A 17,143-nucleotide genomic window follows, 5' to 3' on the forward strand; every position below is an offset into this window, starting at 1 on the left:
AATAAATTTTTTACCAAGTCAATTTAGATGTTGCTGGACGGTGTCAAAAGCCAAAATATGCTAAGTGTATACAATCTACCGCAAGAATAACAGGGTATAACAAAATAATTATGTTCATTTCGCATACATAACATCAAAGTCTAGATATAACTGATCCAACCATTGTTTTTAAGCCCGTGAAATAATCTAGATAAGTTGCTGGAAAGCACGGTTGATAGGAGAGCGAGGCTTGACACCCTTGTAGAACTCAATGGTGGCAAGGGCGCGCTTGCTGATACCCTCAGGTGTGATCTCGAATTTCTGCAAACAATTAGTATATATGAAAAACGAATAGATATAGATGAACTCACCTCGTAGACCTTCTTGTAGGGGCCAGAGGCACCAAAGCGGTTGATACCGAACTGCTCGTGAGAGTAGCGTTCCCAGCCAAGAGTGGAAGCAGCCTCAACGGACAAGATGGGGATACCGTCAGGGAGGACAGAGAGACGGTACTCCTTGGATTGAGCGTCAAAGACCTCAAAGCAAGGAATAGAGACGACACGAGCAGAAACACCGTGCTTCTCCTTCAAGTACTGAGCAGCGTCAATGGCGATGCTGACCTCAGAACCAGTGGAGACAATGGCGACGGCGGCATCAGGAGCGTCAACAGCAACGTAACCGCCCTTGAGACCATTCTCAATGGATGACTTCTGGAGCTGAGGAAGGTTCTGACGGGTAAGAGCGAGGATGGAGGGGGTGTGCTTGGAAGTAAGGGCGGAGTAGTAGGCAGCGCTGGTCTCGTTGCCGTCAGCGGGACGCCAGACCATGAGGTTAGGCAAAGCACGGAAGTGTGCAAGGGTTTCAATAGGCTGGTGAGTAGGTCCATCTTCACCGAGACCGATGGAGTCGTGAGTGGCGACCCAGATAACACGGACCTGAGACAAAGCCGAAAGACGGACGGCACCGGCAGCATAGGAAACGAAGTTCAAGAAAGTACCACCAGCGGGGATGACGGTACCGTAAGCTGCGAGACCGTTCATGATAGCACCCATGGAGTGCTCACGGACACCGTAGCGGAGGTAACGACCGCTCCACTCACCAATGCCGTACTCAGGGGGCTGGAAGTCAACAGCAGCCTTCCAGCGAGTGTTGTTGGATCCAGTCAAATCAGCGGAACCAGAGAGAAGCTCAGGAAGAACGCTATAGATCTTCTCCAAGACAGTCTCGGAAAGCTTACGAGAGGCAACGGCAGCATCGGTAGGCTTGTAGGTAGGGAGGCTCTTCTCCCAGCCCTCGGGAAGCTTGCCAGCAAGACGTCTGGTCAAATCGGCGTGCTCAGACTTGTATTCTCCAGCATATTTCTGGAGGAGATTGTTCCATTCTTGTTCCTTGGCAGCACCTGCGGAGGCAGTCTTGTTGTACAAGTCGTAGACTTCCTGGGGCACGACGAAGCTCTGGGAAGGGTCGAAGCCGAAAGCCTTCTTGACACCCTCGGCGTCGTCGGCCTTGAGGGGGTTACCGTGGACGCCACCGGTACCCTGAAGCTTGGAGCCGAAACCAATAGTGGTGGTGACCTTGATGACGGTAGGCTTGTCCTTGACCTGCTTGGCCTTGTGGATGGCCTCCTCGATACTTTGGAGGTCGTGGTCACCGTCCTTGACCTCAAGAGTATGCCAGCCATAGGCTTCGAAACGCTTCAAGACATCTTCGGTGAAAGCGCACTTGGTATCGCCGTCTAGACCCTTGTCAGGCTCTCTTCTTACTAGTCTGTGGAGGGAAACACTTACCAATGGAAATATGGTTGTCGTCGTAGATAGCAATGAGGTTACCGAGCTTCAAGTGACCAGCGGTACTGGCAGCCTCGCTAGCAACACCCTCCATAGCACAGCCATCACCGAAGATGGTGTATGTGTAGTTGTTGAAAAGGTCATAGCCGGGCTTGTTGAAGACGGCGGCAGTGTGAGCTTGAGCGATGGCGAGACCAACGGCGTTGGAAAAACCCTGGCCAAGAGGACCGGTAGTGACCTCAATACCGGGGGTGTCGTGAGATTCAGGGTGACCAGGGGTCTTGCTGTCAAGTTGCTACGAAAATCAGCTTGAGTGATCAACTGAACGCAGGTAAACTTACACGGAAAGCCTTCAGGTCGTCGATAGTGAGATCGTATCCGAAGAGGTGGAGGAGAGCATATTGGAGCATACATCCGTGACCGTTCCTGAGACCCTTCGTTAGCGCATTTCCTCATCGATCGCGTAGCTACAGCCAGCAGAAAATGCTTACGAGAGAACGAATCGATCGCGATTGGCCCACTTAGGGTTCTTGGGGTTGAAGTTCAAGAACTTGCTGAAGAGGACGTGGGAGGCAGGAGCCAAACCCATAGGAGCTCCGGGGTGACCTTTTGATGATCAGCATTGAAATGAGCATCGCTCCCGCGGAAAAGCAGGAACAGGAAAAAAGAATGAAATATTTACCGGAGTTGGCCTTGGATGTGGCATCGACCTGTGTGATGATGTAATTAGCAATGCTCAAAAACGAGACTCTTGAGCCATCACGCCAGAGCTGTTGTGTTGTATACAGCTATCGAACGCCTTCTCACAGACAGCCCCGTCGCTGCACACACCGGGAGAAGATATGGCGACTTCCAATCTCGTCCCGGTGTACGATTGGCGGACGGCGTTTCTCCGAGAAAGCGTTGATAGAAGCACGGCCGCAACGCCGACGGAGCGGGTAAAAAGAGAAGAGAGGAAAAAAACATACCGCGAGAACACGGATCGTGTTGATGGCCAACTGATCAACTTCGGTGTAGCCCATGATTGCGATATCTATAGAAGCAAATAATTTAGTAATTGATAAAAATGGGATATCTGTCGCGATGAAAAAGGGATGATGGACGGTTAAAAGCAAGAAATGAGTGAGAGAGGAGGGGCAGAGCAATCGCGGGGCCGGAATAGAGGGAGCAACTCAATTAGGTCATACAATTTAGCAGGAGAAGAACAGTTCAATTGGCAGAAGGCGATACAAAAAGAAGGTGATCCTTTTTGTATTGGATTCTGATGGTATGAAATGATCAAATATGGATGAGATTGATGAAGGGAGAGGAGGAGAAGAGAAGAAGTAGGAGGTGAAATGGAAGACGAGAAGGAAGGCGTTGGGCCAGCTACCACCCCCGTGACGAAGCAGTTGCCGCAGGAAAAAGTCGGTGGGGCAATGATGTATAAAGGCCCCCCACCAAGACTCTCTCTCACACTCACTCTGTCTCTGACACCTTAGACTGACAAAGCAATTGTCATGTCATGATCTTACGACCATTGCTGCGATTCCGCTTCGTTGAAGTTTATCCGACGTTGAGCAGCATCGGATCTGGATCACGGATAAAGTATTCCGTATACCTGCCCAGTACACCGTCCAACAAGCAATCTGCAACAAAGAAAAAAGATCGGATAAACCTTGGACAACAGCGCAAAATATCCTAATTACCCGACTTGAAAAAAAAAAAAGGTATGCTAATCACGTACATCACCCAAACAACGTGTCCCTCTGTTATCAGCATCTTCGGGATTGCGGGGCACCGTCGTCCGGTGTGCTTTTTACCTCTTCATTTCTGGCAACAACCGTAAGCCAGAGGCTAGAATCAAGCTCAATTTATCCATACGGCAATCTGGATTCAATGCTTATACAAGCACGGGCTAAACCCTTACTAATGAGTTTTGGTAAGTAGCTGACTTGTAGTTCTCCTACTCCGTACATCCGTACGGAGTCGACGGAGACTCGACTCCTCCGGCTAATGAACTTTTTTCCATGGAGATGCCAGAGACTTACACATAGAATTGCAAATACTTTGTTCACATCGCGGTTTTGCTTTCAAATTCATCAAAGTATAGCGGTATTTAAATCAGGAAGAAGTAATACGGMCMCCCGCCACTTGCTCCGGGTGCCCAGAATATTTACGTCCATTCACGCATACTTAAAAAATGAGTATATCCGACATGTTAGTAAATCTTAGTGCTTCTAAGTCACATCTTTTGGCAGACTTAGTCGCGCTGTAGGCTCGCCAGGAGCTTCTTGGGGGTACTCGAGCTTTTGATCAGCCCGAGTGTAAATAAAGATCTTGAATTGGAGAACATTTATGAGTTTCCAGCGAAACTAGAGTAATAATTTTCTCACCTTCATGCCATTGATCTAGGGCATAATTCACATGTTATCAAATGCTGCGTGACATCAAACCCTATCCAAGTCATATTGTCTTTCTATGTACGTATGTCTTCCATGTCATGCTCTGATTGGGCCAGCTCATACTTCCAGTCTAATGCTGGGGACGCTGCCAGCAGTAGTCTGCGTATCGTAGATCTTACTTGTTACGTTGACAAAGGCAAAGGTCTGCGTATCACATATTATGATTTTGATTGACTCATAGTTGAGATGTATAGTAATATTACACAGGAGTTATTTCTGAGGAGCGATGTTGCGGTTGGAGCGAAGTGGTCAATCAATGAGTAGAGATATCCGATCTTGTCACATGCGAATTAATTGAACGATAGAAAAGCTCGGGTCTTCTCGCATTCAAGGCGTCACATTAGACACTCCGTATGGTGATATATGCTGAAATAGGGGATCCCAGTCTGCCCAGTCGATCATCATTCCATCGTTTGAAAAAATTTCCGGGCCCTCACCAAATACATTTGGCAGGTTTAGATAATCAGCAGCGAAAAATTGTCCGCTTTCTGTGTTATCGCTTCCGGAAACAGTGGTGTTTTGAAGGAAAGCAGGGTATGTCGTTGAAGAAGCGGGTTGTTTTTCCTGTCGATTCCCAGTCGAAGGAGCAGGAGACGACAAAGTCGATCCTTGGTCTGATCGACTGGGCGTGCTTTTTCGCCCCTTGGAAGAAGTAGACGGGTGCTTGTCAAGTAACTCGACAATCCTCGGACGCGAAGGAACGGCCACCCCCAGACGTCGACACTCACTCAAATTAGCATTCCACGCTTTAGCAGCAAGTCTTAGACAAACTATGTGCAAGGGACCTCGGGCCTCGGGCTCAAGCCGTTGATGGTATGGTACAAAACAATCATCGATAGCTTGCCATGCCTGTCGCGTGTTCTCTGACAGAACTGATCGGTTGGATAGTTCTGAAATCAATAATAACAAGATAGGCCAGGGGAGATGCCAATCAAGATGCCATCTAAATCGTTGAACAACATCGCTATTGCGTAGTCGGCCGTTGTGCCTGATAAGATCCAGACATTCAGCAAAGAGTTCATCGTTTTGAGAACGAGATAAAGCCGGCAGTTTTAGATCCGGCACCCATAGAGGAAACGGACGAAAAGCGACCAATTGGATCGTGGAGACGATTGTGTGTGCCGAGGCATTGACAACAATATGCAACGGAATAGACGGATCACAGAATCTGATGATTTTGTCGTGGATAACTGCTCTGAAATCATCGACTGCTTTCTGTCTGCGCTGAGCTTTCTCTTCTCTAATTTTCGCCTTCTCCTCAGGTCCTGAGAACATAGACTCGACGAATTTGGGTTGACGTTCCTGCCATTTGCCAAGCTCTTGTATTAGTAGAATGAATATCATGTCGGTACAGATATCGTTTCTCTCTATCGGTGGCTCTTTCATGTTGGGGTGAAGATCGCTGTCGTTCACGTTCAGCGGGTAATGAGTATCATTTGCGGGCAATGGAGCGGATATGAATCCCGAAGACCGAGTGATGGTCTTATCCATGTATATAATATGCCACCATACACGACGTCTCATCTCAGTCTCGAAGACAGATAACCCTAAGTGGGAGCCATCTCGATGTAGGCCCATCTGCTGTGCGATTCTCATTGCTATACCACTCAGACACCATATTGTCCGTCGATCGTATATCGAACGGCAAGAAACCTAAGGATGATTAGCATGGTATCATAATCGAGCACCAAATAATCGTGACCTACGATATATAGACAAAAGGCTTGTAATAGAACCAAGTCCGTTGTTTTGAGTAATCCCGCATTAGCAAGCGCTTTCTGCGTCGCCATACGAAATCTAGCTTGTAGTGAACTCTTCTCTCGACCAAACTCCTTGTACGCTTCCTCATCTGTCATTGAAAGCAGGGCGCAGCTATAGATTGAGAACAGCAGAGCCTCCATCCCTTTCCCGATGGAGTTCAGTTCGCCTATCGCATTCAGCATTTGCTGTTGTAACATAGGTGCATGAATGATCTTCGTAAGTGGATTCACGTTTTCGAGGAATACTTGCCACAGTTTGAAAATGTGCACAGGATCAGGATGTAGACTGGTCAGAGTCTCATTTGACGGTGATGAGAATAGTATATTATATCCGTGATCGAGTGGTTCACTTTCATGCTTTGGAGATAGATAGTCTGCATTCTCAGCATCGCTATCATCCGATATACAATCAGAATCTTCGAGCTGTATTTGAATTAGTTTGACAAGCTTCATGCAAAAGGGTGAGAGAGATAAATACGCGCCTCGCCTCCAAGGGTATTCCAAACGTCGCTATTAACACATCTGGTTAATATTACACTTTCTCTCATTTTCATCCAGAGCAGATCTTACTTTTCCAAATAAAGAGATTTCCCTCGTTTTGACACGAACTGGCCCGTAAGCGGTTGCTTGGAGGACACCGAATGGCTCACAGTACCCAATGTGGGCTTGGACTCCATTAACTTGAGCGCACTCATCCCATGCTGGACTTCACTACCACCAGCACCACCAGAAGTAGTAGCATCATCGCCAGGATCGATGCCGTGCTGCCGCAAAAGACTCTCATAATGCCTCAACCTCGACAACAAGGCATGCTCAGCCCTCCGCTTGTGATGGCGAGCCGGTATAGACTCGCGAAAGATGCATTCTGCGTTGGCCTTAATGCAGTTTGAGCATGGGTATTTGCGGTCACATTTCACTTTTCTCTTGCGACAGAGGATGCATGAGGGATGTTTTGCGGTCGCTGATCCTGTAGGTGTTGTAGTGCTGATGTTTGAGTCTGTCATTTTGACAAGGCTTTTGAGATAGTGAGGTTTGGTACTCTTGAGTACATTGATTGATGTTTGTCGGTTGATGCCTGATGCGACGATCATAGATTGTATTAATGTCGAACCATATCGGCTGCTCTGTCAGGGTCTAAATGACCATCGCCTACTTTGTACGTTTATGATAGGCACTCTGCAATGAAACTTGACAATCGACTTGCGTATATCTATATGGAGTATGAGATGCCGATGTTGATCATGATTGAAGAGGACGGAAAGAAGGCAAATTCTTGGATATAAATTATGTAACTAGTTAACTAATCAATGTAGTAACTAGCGTAATCGGTAAGCGAAGCGCCCACCTTTCTAACATTAGACTCTCTATATTGATTTCACATCTCAGTTTCAAAACTACATATAAAATATATATAATAATTTACTTACTAGTTTGACCAGAATATCGGTTTATTTTATGTCCTTCAATACCACAGCTACTGCAGCAAAATAAATAGTATATAATTAGTTAAAGAACTAGAAGGTCTAGAAGTCTAGCTGAACTTATATAAATTACATAACAATAATACCCCAAGATGATTTAGTTTAATTTTATATAGATACGTATCCAAATTTACTCTCCAGTAATCCTGTATTACTAAATTATCTATGTAGAAAGAGAGAGGCCTTTCTTATAGTAATTAGAAAGATTTATTAAAGTTGAAGCTATCTCATGAGTCATACGTGATAAGTCCTATTCTTCATACAACAAATGAAAATAGGCGCCCCGAAAAAACATGTTGATCCGAGGTCTGCGCATGCGTTTCCGACGCTGCCCTTCTGAATAGTGGAATGGTAGAATTGAGGGAGAGATGGGTACTGTCACTACTGTGGCTGATATGACTCATGACGCCTTTGACCTATTCTGTGAATTTGCTTTTTTGCAGGACTGTACGCCCCCTTCTGTTCTAATAAGTAACGGAAACAATCCCCTGCAGTATTCTGAGCCATGCAAAAGTTTGCTTATTGTCGATTTATGATTCTCGAGGGTTTGTTTGGAAAGGCCAGCTGACTGAATATGGTTATTTATCATTCAGGAACTTAATGTACCTAGTGACGTGTAATGTGGCATCCTGAATAGTTCTGGTGGTTAGACCAGTTATAGACTACTTCTTGATCGGGATCACGCAAGTCCTAAGCTAATGTTGACACACTATGCCAGCTCGGGTGGCGCCCAATATTGCAAATGGATGTGTGCTTTGAAATTACTGGTTTTCAAGTCTGTTGGTTGCTCTACCTCGTTTGGAGCTGAATTAGGAATTGGATGGACGGTTATGTCCAGAAAACCTCCTATTCTGCTGTGTAGTTTCTATTGTGATCTAGGATACCAGGCCTGCGTTCGTTGAGGACCTCTTGCGGATCATTACAGGGAATCTGTGCATGCCACAGGAGAGGATAAAGCATATATCAATATCTGGTACTTAGTTTGAAACTCAGCGTAGAGACTGATGCAGAAACCTCAGCATTAGCTGTGTACATGTAATACGAAAGAGAAACTGGTGGAATTGATCGTTTTCCTCTGAGTGTTTGCGTGCAGGAGGACCATGCGTACACAAACAGTAGATGCCTGAGAGGACACCGGGTAGTCATGCATGTAACCTGCTAATTCTTGTAACCTTAGCGCCTCTACATCGCCGCAGATATCAATCGTTCATGCCTATACTACTGAATTCGGCCGCTATTTTGTGGGCGTCTGTGCGTTACCTGTGTATATTGATGCAGCTGAAACCGGTTTATTGACATTATCAAAGAGCACTATTTGCTGCTCGCTCGTTTACGACGAGCTTGTTAGAATCATGGGACGACGAAGCCTTGACGGTACCTAATGACACCTAGCTTTGAACATAGGTCGACTTATAGATGTATCATAGCCTTGGCAGCGAACTCGCAATACGAACTAGCTAATGGAGAGAAAAAATGCGAGGGAGCATCACATTAGAACCTACGAGACGGTATAGGCCAGTCATACGTATACAGTGCTTAGCTAGTCTTACCCGCTAATATACCTTGCAGAGCGCAAACCTGAATGTCTACACAGAGGCAATGTCAATCTTCCAGTTGGATGGACGTCTCTTTCACTTGTCATCAATCTATTCGGATCTCCAGCTTTGGCTTTTCCTAGTCAACAGAGGGTGGCCAGGCACCAGGCCAAGCTCCGTCAAGGACCCAGATTTGGTATATCTCCAGGATAGGCTTCGGATGTTCCTTGATGGCCGCATGGCTGGCGATGCACATCACTTGATGGCAGGGTTGCATTTGCAAAGAGAAGCTGTGAGATGATGTCGTGGCACCAATCTTGCTAAACACTCTCGCGAAGTGGTAGAATAATTTCGGAGGACGATCAAGTAGACGGGGCAAGGTTTCAGTACTTTATCAAACCATCGAGCCAACCGTGGAGGAATAATTGGCGCAGAACTGATTCAACCATCAGTGCGAACGATTTCGACTTGGATTAACACGAAATCTCTCTATGCGTCTTCAATGATCTCATCCTGCTTGGAAAGTCGGTGAAGCTTACTTCATCTAACGTGGCATTCAAGCCATCACTACGTTCTCGCAAGATTTGGGTCACAATTGATGCAAGAATAACTGCATGGAGATGGTCGTCTGATACCTCCCTGATGTGAAGTTTCCTGTAATTTGGCGCAAGCAATAAACCAATCAATATATGGAGCGGTTGCGGGACAGCTCATCTGTTAACCTCGCGATACATAAGCCCTGAATTAGGTATGCATCAAGCGGTTCCAGATCGGTGACTGCGATGGCCTTGTTTGAATCACTATGTCATAAGCTCCGCAATCGTAGAAGCGGGAATTTGGATGAAGTGCTTAAGTAAAGGATGTTTCCACGCGCTGACATGACTCTCCATCCTCAGTAAGTCTACCGTCTTGATCACATTGGACAAATAACCTGAATAACGAGCACTATGGAGACAATCCTCATCCAGCAAGTCAACTTAATGCCCAGCGCAATTGCGGTAGTGGATGAGACCCATACCATTAGTTACCGGGAACTCATAATGAGAGCGGATATCCTGGTTGATCTTCTGCAGAAGCATTCTCTAGAACCAGAAGAGCCTGTCTGTACATTCGTCCCGACAGGTTTTTCGCAGGTCCTGGCACAAATCGCTGTCTTACGTGCTGGAGGGACCTGTGTTCCAATTGATCCGGCCACACCTACGGATCGATTAAAGGGGATGCTAGAAGATTTGGCTACGACGCTCATAATTACCAGCGGTGATTTTGAACCGTTGGCCCTGAATATGAACGTCGTTCCTATTGAAGCAGCTCTGGATGCACGTGTCGATATTGACAAAGATCAGGAGATTTCTATACGCGCCAATCGCCCAGAGACTCACCGAAGCCATATCATCTTCACATCAGGTTCTACCGGTCGACCTAAACCAATTCAAGTCTTGAGCAGTAGTATTCTCCACGTGCTGAGAAACCTACCTACGGGGCCACTTAGTTCATCTGATAGAATGACTACTATGCTTAACCCCGGATTTGATCTCTCTCTGCTCGAGATGTGGAAACCGTTATTGGAAGGAGCAACAGTCGTTCACGTTCCGAACATCATACGGAACGATCCTTTCGCGTTACAAAGCTTTGCAAAGCAGCAAAAGATCACTTTTACAATCGTACCCACTGCCCTTTTCGAGGTGATCGCGCTCACTGCACCGGCGGCGTTTCATGGAATGCGGCATGTCATCGTCGGTGGAGAGGCTGTCAGTAGCAGTGCGATGCATAGTGTACTGAGGGAAATGCCACCAGAGAATCTGTGGAATGGATATGGGCCCGCCGAAGCAACTATCTTTGTCACGATGGCCCGGGTGGATCACCAAGAGGTCCAACGCTCGCGCATCAGTATCGGGCAGACTTTCGGGGACACAAGAATCTTTCTTTTTGGTGATGATCTGCAAACCATCCACGAGCCCAGGGTAACCGGGCAACTTTGGATTGCTGGGCCTCAAATATCGCCTGGATACCTGAACCGACCAGAAGAAAATAAGAAAAGTTTCGTTTCGGTGGACCTAGCTGGTACATGCATACGGATGTACCGTACTGGAGACCTGGCACAATGGCGGGACAAGGKAGGGGGKTGTTTGGACTACATCGGCCGAGAAGATGATCAAATCAAGATTTCGGGCTACCGTGTTGAGCTTGGGGAGGTGTCGCGTGTGATCGAGGAACACCCGCATGTCTACTCGTGTGTGGTAGATTACCACCAGGAGAATGAAGTCGAAACCCTGGAAGCATACGTCATACTCGCCGACGGGGAGCTGAATATCAACACAGAGGAGCTGATTGACTGGACAAAGAACAAGCTCCCTCCTTACATGGTTCCAAGCAAGATCTATAAGAAGCGAACGATCCCGTTAACTGTGAACGGGAAAGTTGATCGTGAAGCTTTGGCATCGGCCAAAAGTGACCATGAGACAACCAATACACCTCATATGGAGACGCCAGATGAGAACGATGGGCATACCGGGGACTTGTCTACACGGCTGATTTCGGCCCTCCAACCAATGCTCCCTTCATGGCGTGGAAACCCGTCAGACAACTTTTTCTCCCTCGGGCTAGGCTCCCTTCAGGCAGCCCGATTCATCGGTCAAATTAGACGTGGCCAAGGCAAAGCGATCACACTCGAACAGCTTTACAGTCACCCAACAATAAAAAGCCTCGCAGAATTCTTAGCTGATCCCCCTGTTGAAGTCAATCCAGACTCTTCGGGTATGAAAAGCTGGAAGCATGATATACAGTATTTGGATAATTCTATCTTGCTTCCAGATTGGCGAGGCGCTGATGAAGGCCGGGTATTTCTCACTGGAGCCACTGGATTTCTGGGCGCGCATATATTGCAACAACTTCTTCACCTACCCGGGGTGAAACAGATCGCTTGTCTAACACGTAGTCAATCTGGGATCAGTGCTAGTGCTCGAATCCAGCAAACACTTGAGAAATACAACATATGGGACAGTCGCCTGGAGAAGACAGAGAAGATTATGGTCCTCGAGGGCGACCTGACGGATCCCAATTTGGGCCTTGGGGAGAGACAGTTCACTTGGCTCACAAACTGGGCCAGCATTGTATTCCACGTGGGTGCGCGCGTTAATTGGTGTGAACCCTACGAGGCACATTATGAACCTAATGTTATTGGAACAAGCCACATTATCCGCGCTACAACCCTGGGCCGCCGAAAGACATTGCACTACATCTCATCGATCGACGTGTGGAGCGTCAGTGGATTTATCAACAATGTGGATCGTGTGGATGAAGATGAGCCTCTCATGCCGCATATGAATGCCGTCCCTTATGATACGGGATACTCCGCCAGCCAGTTCGTGGCCGAGGAACTGGTCCAGAGGACACGAGCCCGTGGATTACCCACAGCAATCTATAGGCCGGGATTTATCATCGGTCACAGTGAAATCGCGATTGCCAACGCAAACGACTATTTTTCCCGCTTGATAATGGGTTGTATTCAAATAGGGTACTTTCCAGATCTTGCTACTCAGTACCTGGAGTATGTGACCGTTGACTATGTCGCCTCGGCCATTTTGCGCATCGCATCTGACATGGGTAACCTCGGCCGAGCTTATCACATTGTGCCCCCTGACCGGGCCGAGTCAGTCACTTACAACGATATTTATCAGATGCTTCAAGATCTAGGCTATCACGTTGAGAAAATCGACTATCAGGACTGGGTGGACAAGGTCCGAGAGTCACCAGGGACTCCGCTCGAAGCGATGATGCCATTAATTGAGGAACCAGTCTATGAGGGCATGACTCGGTTGGAAACTAGCAGGAACACGCCTATATACGACCCGCGAAACACAAGTATTGCCCTGAGAGACAGCCCGGATGTCAAATATGTTGCTCTCAATTCAAAGTTGTTGCAGCAATTCATTCAGAACTGGTTGGATCAAGGAGATTTCACTCTCGACTATGATCGCACCACGAGAGGCTGAGAGCAGAACGTGGAAGAAGACGAGATAATTAAATAGATATCTGATGTTCAGTAGAAAATAGCTGAAATACTGTACAGACTCACAGAGCATTGATCTAGTCTCTGCTATCCTATAGAAACAGTAGTTACCGACTGCATGGGCAAAGAGCATAATGAGGTCGTTAAAAGCTTGCGAACTCATCAGTTCCCATCTCTGCATTATTCCCCCAATCCCAGTTAGCCCAATCAAACTCCCTCAAATTATTGAAGTCCAATTGCGACTGTTCACATATGTTGAGAAAGTATGATTCCGAGTTCGTATAATCATTTGGTCTCTCTTGTTCGTTCGCTAGGCTGTGTCCATCAGATTCATTGACTGCAACGTTAAAAGATGCATTCTCGGTTTTCTGACCGCAGTTTTTAGAATCTGCGTCATTGTGGTATTGTTCTGTGTCTTTCTGTCTTATGATGGATATGATTTTTGGTGGTACTGGCGGCACTTGCAGAGCTGCTTCACGAGCCTTCCAAGCAAACAGGACCATCTTGGTGAACGTCTCTACGAAAGGGGCAATTTGTGTGTGCATATGAGCCTCAATGTTGGCACTCATGATTTCCCAAGCTTGCTCGGCTTGCTTCCCAGTAGGTCGTTTTCTCAGGTAAAGAAGAAGTTGCGCGTATGCGATGTATGGGAAGTATAAATTAGTCAGCCAAGCGAAGCCACGTATAAGAGGCGAGGTTACGATTTTTGTGTCGTTTTCAAGCATTTGTAGAGAGTGAGAAACGAGAACCTCCTCTTGAGCCTCTGTCCGAGAGGACAAAGTTGAATGAAGCTGCAGAAGACGCAGTCTAGCAAACATTAACCGCGTGAAGCAGATTGTGAAAGAATGAACTGCAACTTCCGGATCAAGAGAGTCGAGGTATTTGCCTCCGATTGCCTTCTCCAGGGCATCCAATTTAGTGCTTTCAGGGGCAGTCTCGTGATGTGCATCGCTGATAGGCTTGAGAGCCGGATTAGTATACTCAAGATGAAACTTTGCGCGGCGAACAAAATCCCCGAGCTCACTTCGGATGACAATGAACAGCGTTTCAGCGACGGGTTTCTGGATAATTGGCATCTCCTTCATCTCAGGCCCAAAGTCAGAATCATTCAAGCAGAGAGGTATTCTGCAGTCCCAACTTGGTTCCAAAGTTGTACACTTGTGGCCAGAGATCTCGCTGATACGAGCATCAAAAAGAGCTAATGCCCACCATAGTCTGCGACGAAGCTCGGCTTCATAGACCGTGCATTTCACTAATGCTGACTCATTATGAATTGCCATACGTTGGGCAATGCGAATTGCAATACCAAGCACGGACGAGGTAGACCAGGGGCCTATTTTGTCATCAATCGAGACCTAGACTTTGTTAGTCACATTTAGTGAAATATTAACAAATACTTGGTACACTTACTAAGTATAAGAATAACGCAGTTAGACAGTCACGATCTTTAGATTGCAAAAACCCACACTTTACAAGGGCTCTTTGGCAGCCCCATTGGAATCTTGCCAGAAGATCCGATTTCGAAGCCCCAAAAATGGGTTCAATATCATCTTCTGGAGCGAGACTTTTGAGAGCCGCACAATAAATACTGTATAAGAGAGCTTCAAATGCGGGCTTAAGTTTCCTTCTGTTGCTTGCAGCATCGATGACCTGCCTTTGTAAACTACGAGCATGAGTAACCTTGAGCAGCGGGTCGACATTATCCAAATATATCTGCCAGAGTTTGAGCATATCGGCAGATTCTGGATGCAAGGCGGAAAGGTCGACATCAGTGTCTGGGAAGCCGAAAACAAAGTGGTCATTATTGATACAGAAGTTCTCCCAAACCCTCTTGTAGAGGAAATCACGAACATGATGATCCTCTGAAGAATCGCTGTCGTCTCCCATATTTGCATACTATTTCTTCATTAGAAACGTTCGGGAAGCAGACAAAATGAACGAACCTCTGTGGCCAGATAGTTCAATAGGCTCCTTTAAGTAAGATCAGCTCCGCTCTCAAAACTACTTCGGAAAATGCGTACTTCACTTCGGTTCCCCTTTCTGAGCTAAAAGCTATGAGAGACGGTTGATCAGTAGAATCTATTGAGGATTTTTCAATCACCAATTCGTCTTTGTGAAGAGGCTCGAAAGTAATGTTATTTTGCCGAAGGAGGTCCTCGTACATACGAATACGCTCCAACAGCTCTCGCTCAGGGAACCTTCGTTTCCGCCGCACATTTCGATTGCGAGTCGCCGGCAAACATTGTTCACGAGCAGCAATGCATTGTGCACAGGGGAACTTTCGTTCGCATTTGATCTTGCGCTGTTGACAGCGTACGCATGCCAGTATCCTTTTTTGCTTTAAGGGGTAAGGCGCTGAAGGGGGAACCGCAGCAGTTTCCGACATGGCCTCTTTATGACTATGTCAGACACTTCCTAATATATTCAGAGTGAAAAGTGATAACTCTGATGTTTCGTTCAATCCTTGACGTCGTTGTAAGAATCGTCTTACGTGATGCTACGCAGCTGCTATACCCATTTAGGCCTTAGCCCCGGGGTTTTACTAAGACTCCGATATCATGGGCAAACGGATTTTGGATTCAGAAAAATGTCCGCAGTCAAACCCAGCAGCCATGTATATAAAGCAGCCTTCAGGGCTGCGTACAGAAACCTTCATCTCGATGTTCAATTTGATCAGAACCACCCGTTTTTATTGTATAAAAACAGAACCGCCGTTATCTCATCGTGTGAGGTCCTGGGTGCTCAACCAAGCAAGAAACGACAAAAGACGTGTTACATAGTTTGAACAACATGGCCAACGCCACTCGAGGCGAGGATTACTCCACTCAGCGTCTGAGGCAGCGCTACTATTTCCACGATTCCAACATGGATCTCTTCTTAGTCGGTGCTCTTGGATGGGGCCCGGCAGGCGGGCTATCCATCGGAGAGGCGTACCATGTAGCCTCACAAATCACCGATGGTGACGCCGACTCCTGGTCACAAGCATTTGAGAACCAGGGCATAGCACAGAGCAGGCAAGCCGACGAGTGGCTGAGACGCGGCGCAGTTCGGTCAGCGGGTGAGATGCGCCTAAAGGCATTTGTTTGCTACCGAATGGCTTGGCAATTTGTTGCCCCAGGCGAGCGTTTTATAGCATTGTATTGCGCTCACGAGAAGCTTTTTGATCAAGCCATGACGGAACTGGGCTTGCCAGTCACTCGTTTTGCCGTCAATTATGGAGGTGGGAATCTACCTGGTCATTTCTTCCAAGCCGCCGATCCCACTACGCCAACAGTGCTTGTGATAGGAGGAGCAGACACCTGTCACGAAGACCGGTTCTTGTCGCAGGGACGCTACCTCTTGGAACGAGGCTATTCAGTTGCCTTGGTTGATCTACCGGGACAGGGAAGGGTTCAAGAGCAAGGGCTTCACTGGGAGCCTGCGGCCGAGAAGCCGATAGCCGCCGTGATCGATGAGTTGATCAATTCTTTTGGAGTAGAACCACGCAAACTGGCTCTTCTTGGTATGAGTCTCGGGGGTTATTTTGCTTGTCGTGCAGCGGCCCATGAACCCCGACTCGTAGCGGTTATTGCCACCACACCACTTACATGCCCGCTTGAGCTATTTTTAAGCGTAGGAAAGAGAGCCGCTGAAGCTACCATATCGCAAGCAGAGGAGAAGAATATGGAGGTAATCATGTGGAAAGCAGGTGTATCCGGATTGTCAGAGCTTACTCAGCGATGGGAGGGTATGGTCGCGGAACCCGGGAAAGTCCAGGTACCATTTCTATCGATACTCGGAGAGCAAGAAGGGCAAGTATGGAAGGAGCAAGCATGGGCATGGCATGAGACAATTCCTTCCAGCAAGAAGAGCTTCGTGACTCTGGATGCGCAATCGGGTGCCGATATTCATTGTCAAGGAAGCAACCCCCTTCGGTTGACCCAGGAGATAGACGCTTGGCTGCGAGAGGTGTTGTGAGAGTCACGCTTTGCTGCTGCCCTTGAAATCCCTGCTGGTTCGGCTTTTTGGTGTCAATAGTTGCCTGCGAACCGAAGATTGATAAATGCGAATGGATATATGATGGTTGAAGTCTAGGGTCGCACACATGATACGGTAGATTTATTTAAGAATACAAAATGTAAGGCGTTCATATGAGTATGAGCTAAAAT

General features: G+C 47.2%; 4 protein-coding genes across 4 annotated transcripts; 2 read left to right on the top strand and 2 right to left on the bottom strand.

The window, feature by feature from the left end:
• Nucleotides 1–186: 186 nt before the first annotated feature.
• BHQ10_002152 (uncharacterized protein) lies at nucleotides 187–6,974 on the bottom strand (the record flags this gene model as incomplete). The annotated part of the gene is made up of 10 exons (XM_040874267.1): nucleotides 187–300; nucleotides 351–1,714; nucleotides 1,767–2,061; nucleotides 2,108–2,192; nucleotides 2,258–2,372; nucleotides 2,449–2,476; nucleotides 2,735–2,799; nucleotides 5,293–5,863; nucleotides 5,917–6,393; nucleotides 6,621–6,974. The coding sequence occupies 10 exons, from the start codon at nucleotides 6,972–6,974 to the stop codon at nucleotides 187–189; spliced, it is 3,468 nt and encodes a 1,155-aa protein (XP_040730657.1).
• Nucleotides 6,975–9,933: 2,959 nt separating this feature from the next.
• Nucleotides 9,934–12,978, top strand: BHQ10_002153 (uncharacterized protein; the record flags this gene model as incomplete). Its single annotated transcript, XM_040874268.1, has 2 exons — nucleotides 9,934–11,740; nucleotides 11,798–12,978. 2 exons carry the CDS (start codon nucleotides 9,934–9,936, stop codon nucleotides 12,976–12,978), a joined length of 2,988 nt encoding a protein of 995 aa, XP_040730658.1.
• A 160-nt stretch (nucleotides 12,979–13,138) lies between these two features.
• BHQ10_002154 (uncharacterized protein) lies at nucleotides 13,139–14,882 on the bottom strand (the record flags this gene model as incomplete). Its single annotated transcript, XM_040874269.1, has 2 exons — nucleotides 13,139–14,350; nucleotides 14,406–14,882. The coding sequence occupies 2 exons, from the start codon at nucleotides 14,880–14,882 to the stop codon at nucleotides 13,139–13,141; spliced, it is 1,689 nt and encodes a 562-aa protein (XP_040730659.1).
• A 903-nt stretch (nucleotides 14,883–15,785) lies between these two features.
• Nucleotides 15,786–16,952, top strand: BHQ10_002155 (uncharacterized protein; the record flags this gene model as incomplete). Its single annotated transcript, XM_040874270.1, has 1 exon — nucleotides 15,786–16,952. One exon carries the CDS (start codon nucleotides 15,786–15,788, stop codon nucleotides 16,950–16,952), a length of 1,167 nt encoding a protein of 388 aa, XP_040730660.1.
• Nucleotides 16,953–17,143: the final 191 nt, after the last annotated feature.

The sequence above is a fragment of the Talaromyces amestolkiae genome, assembly GCF_001896365.1.
Source record: "Talaromyces amestolkiae strain CIB chromosome Unknown scaffold3.1, whole genome shotgun sequence".
Lineage (NCBI taxonomy): Eukaryota > Fungi > Ascomycota > Eurotiomycetes > Eurotiales > Trichocomaceae > Talaromyces > Talaromyces amestolkiae.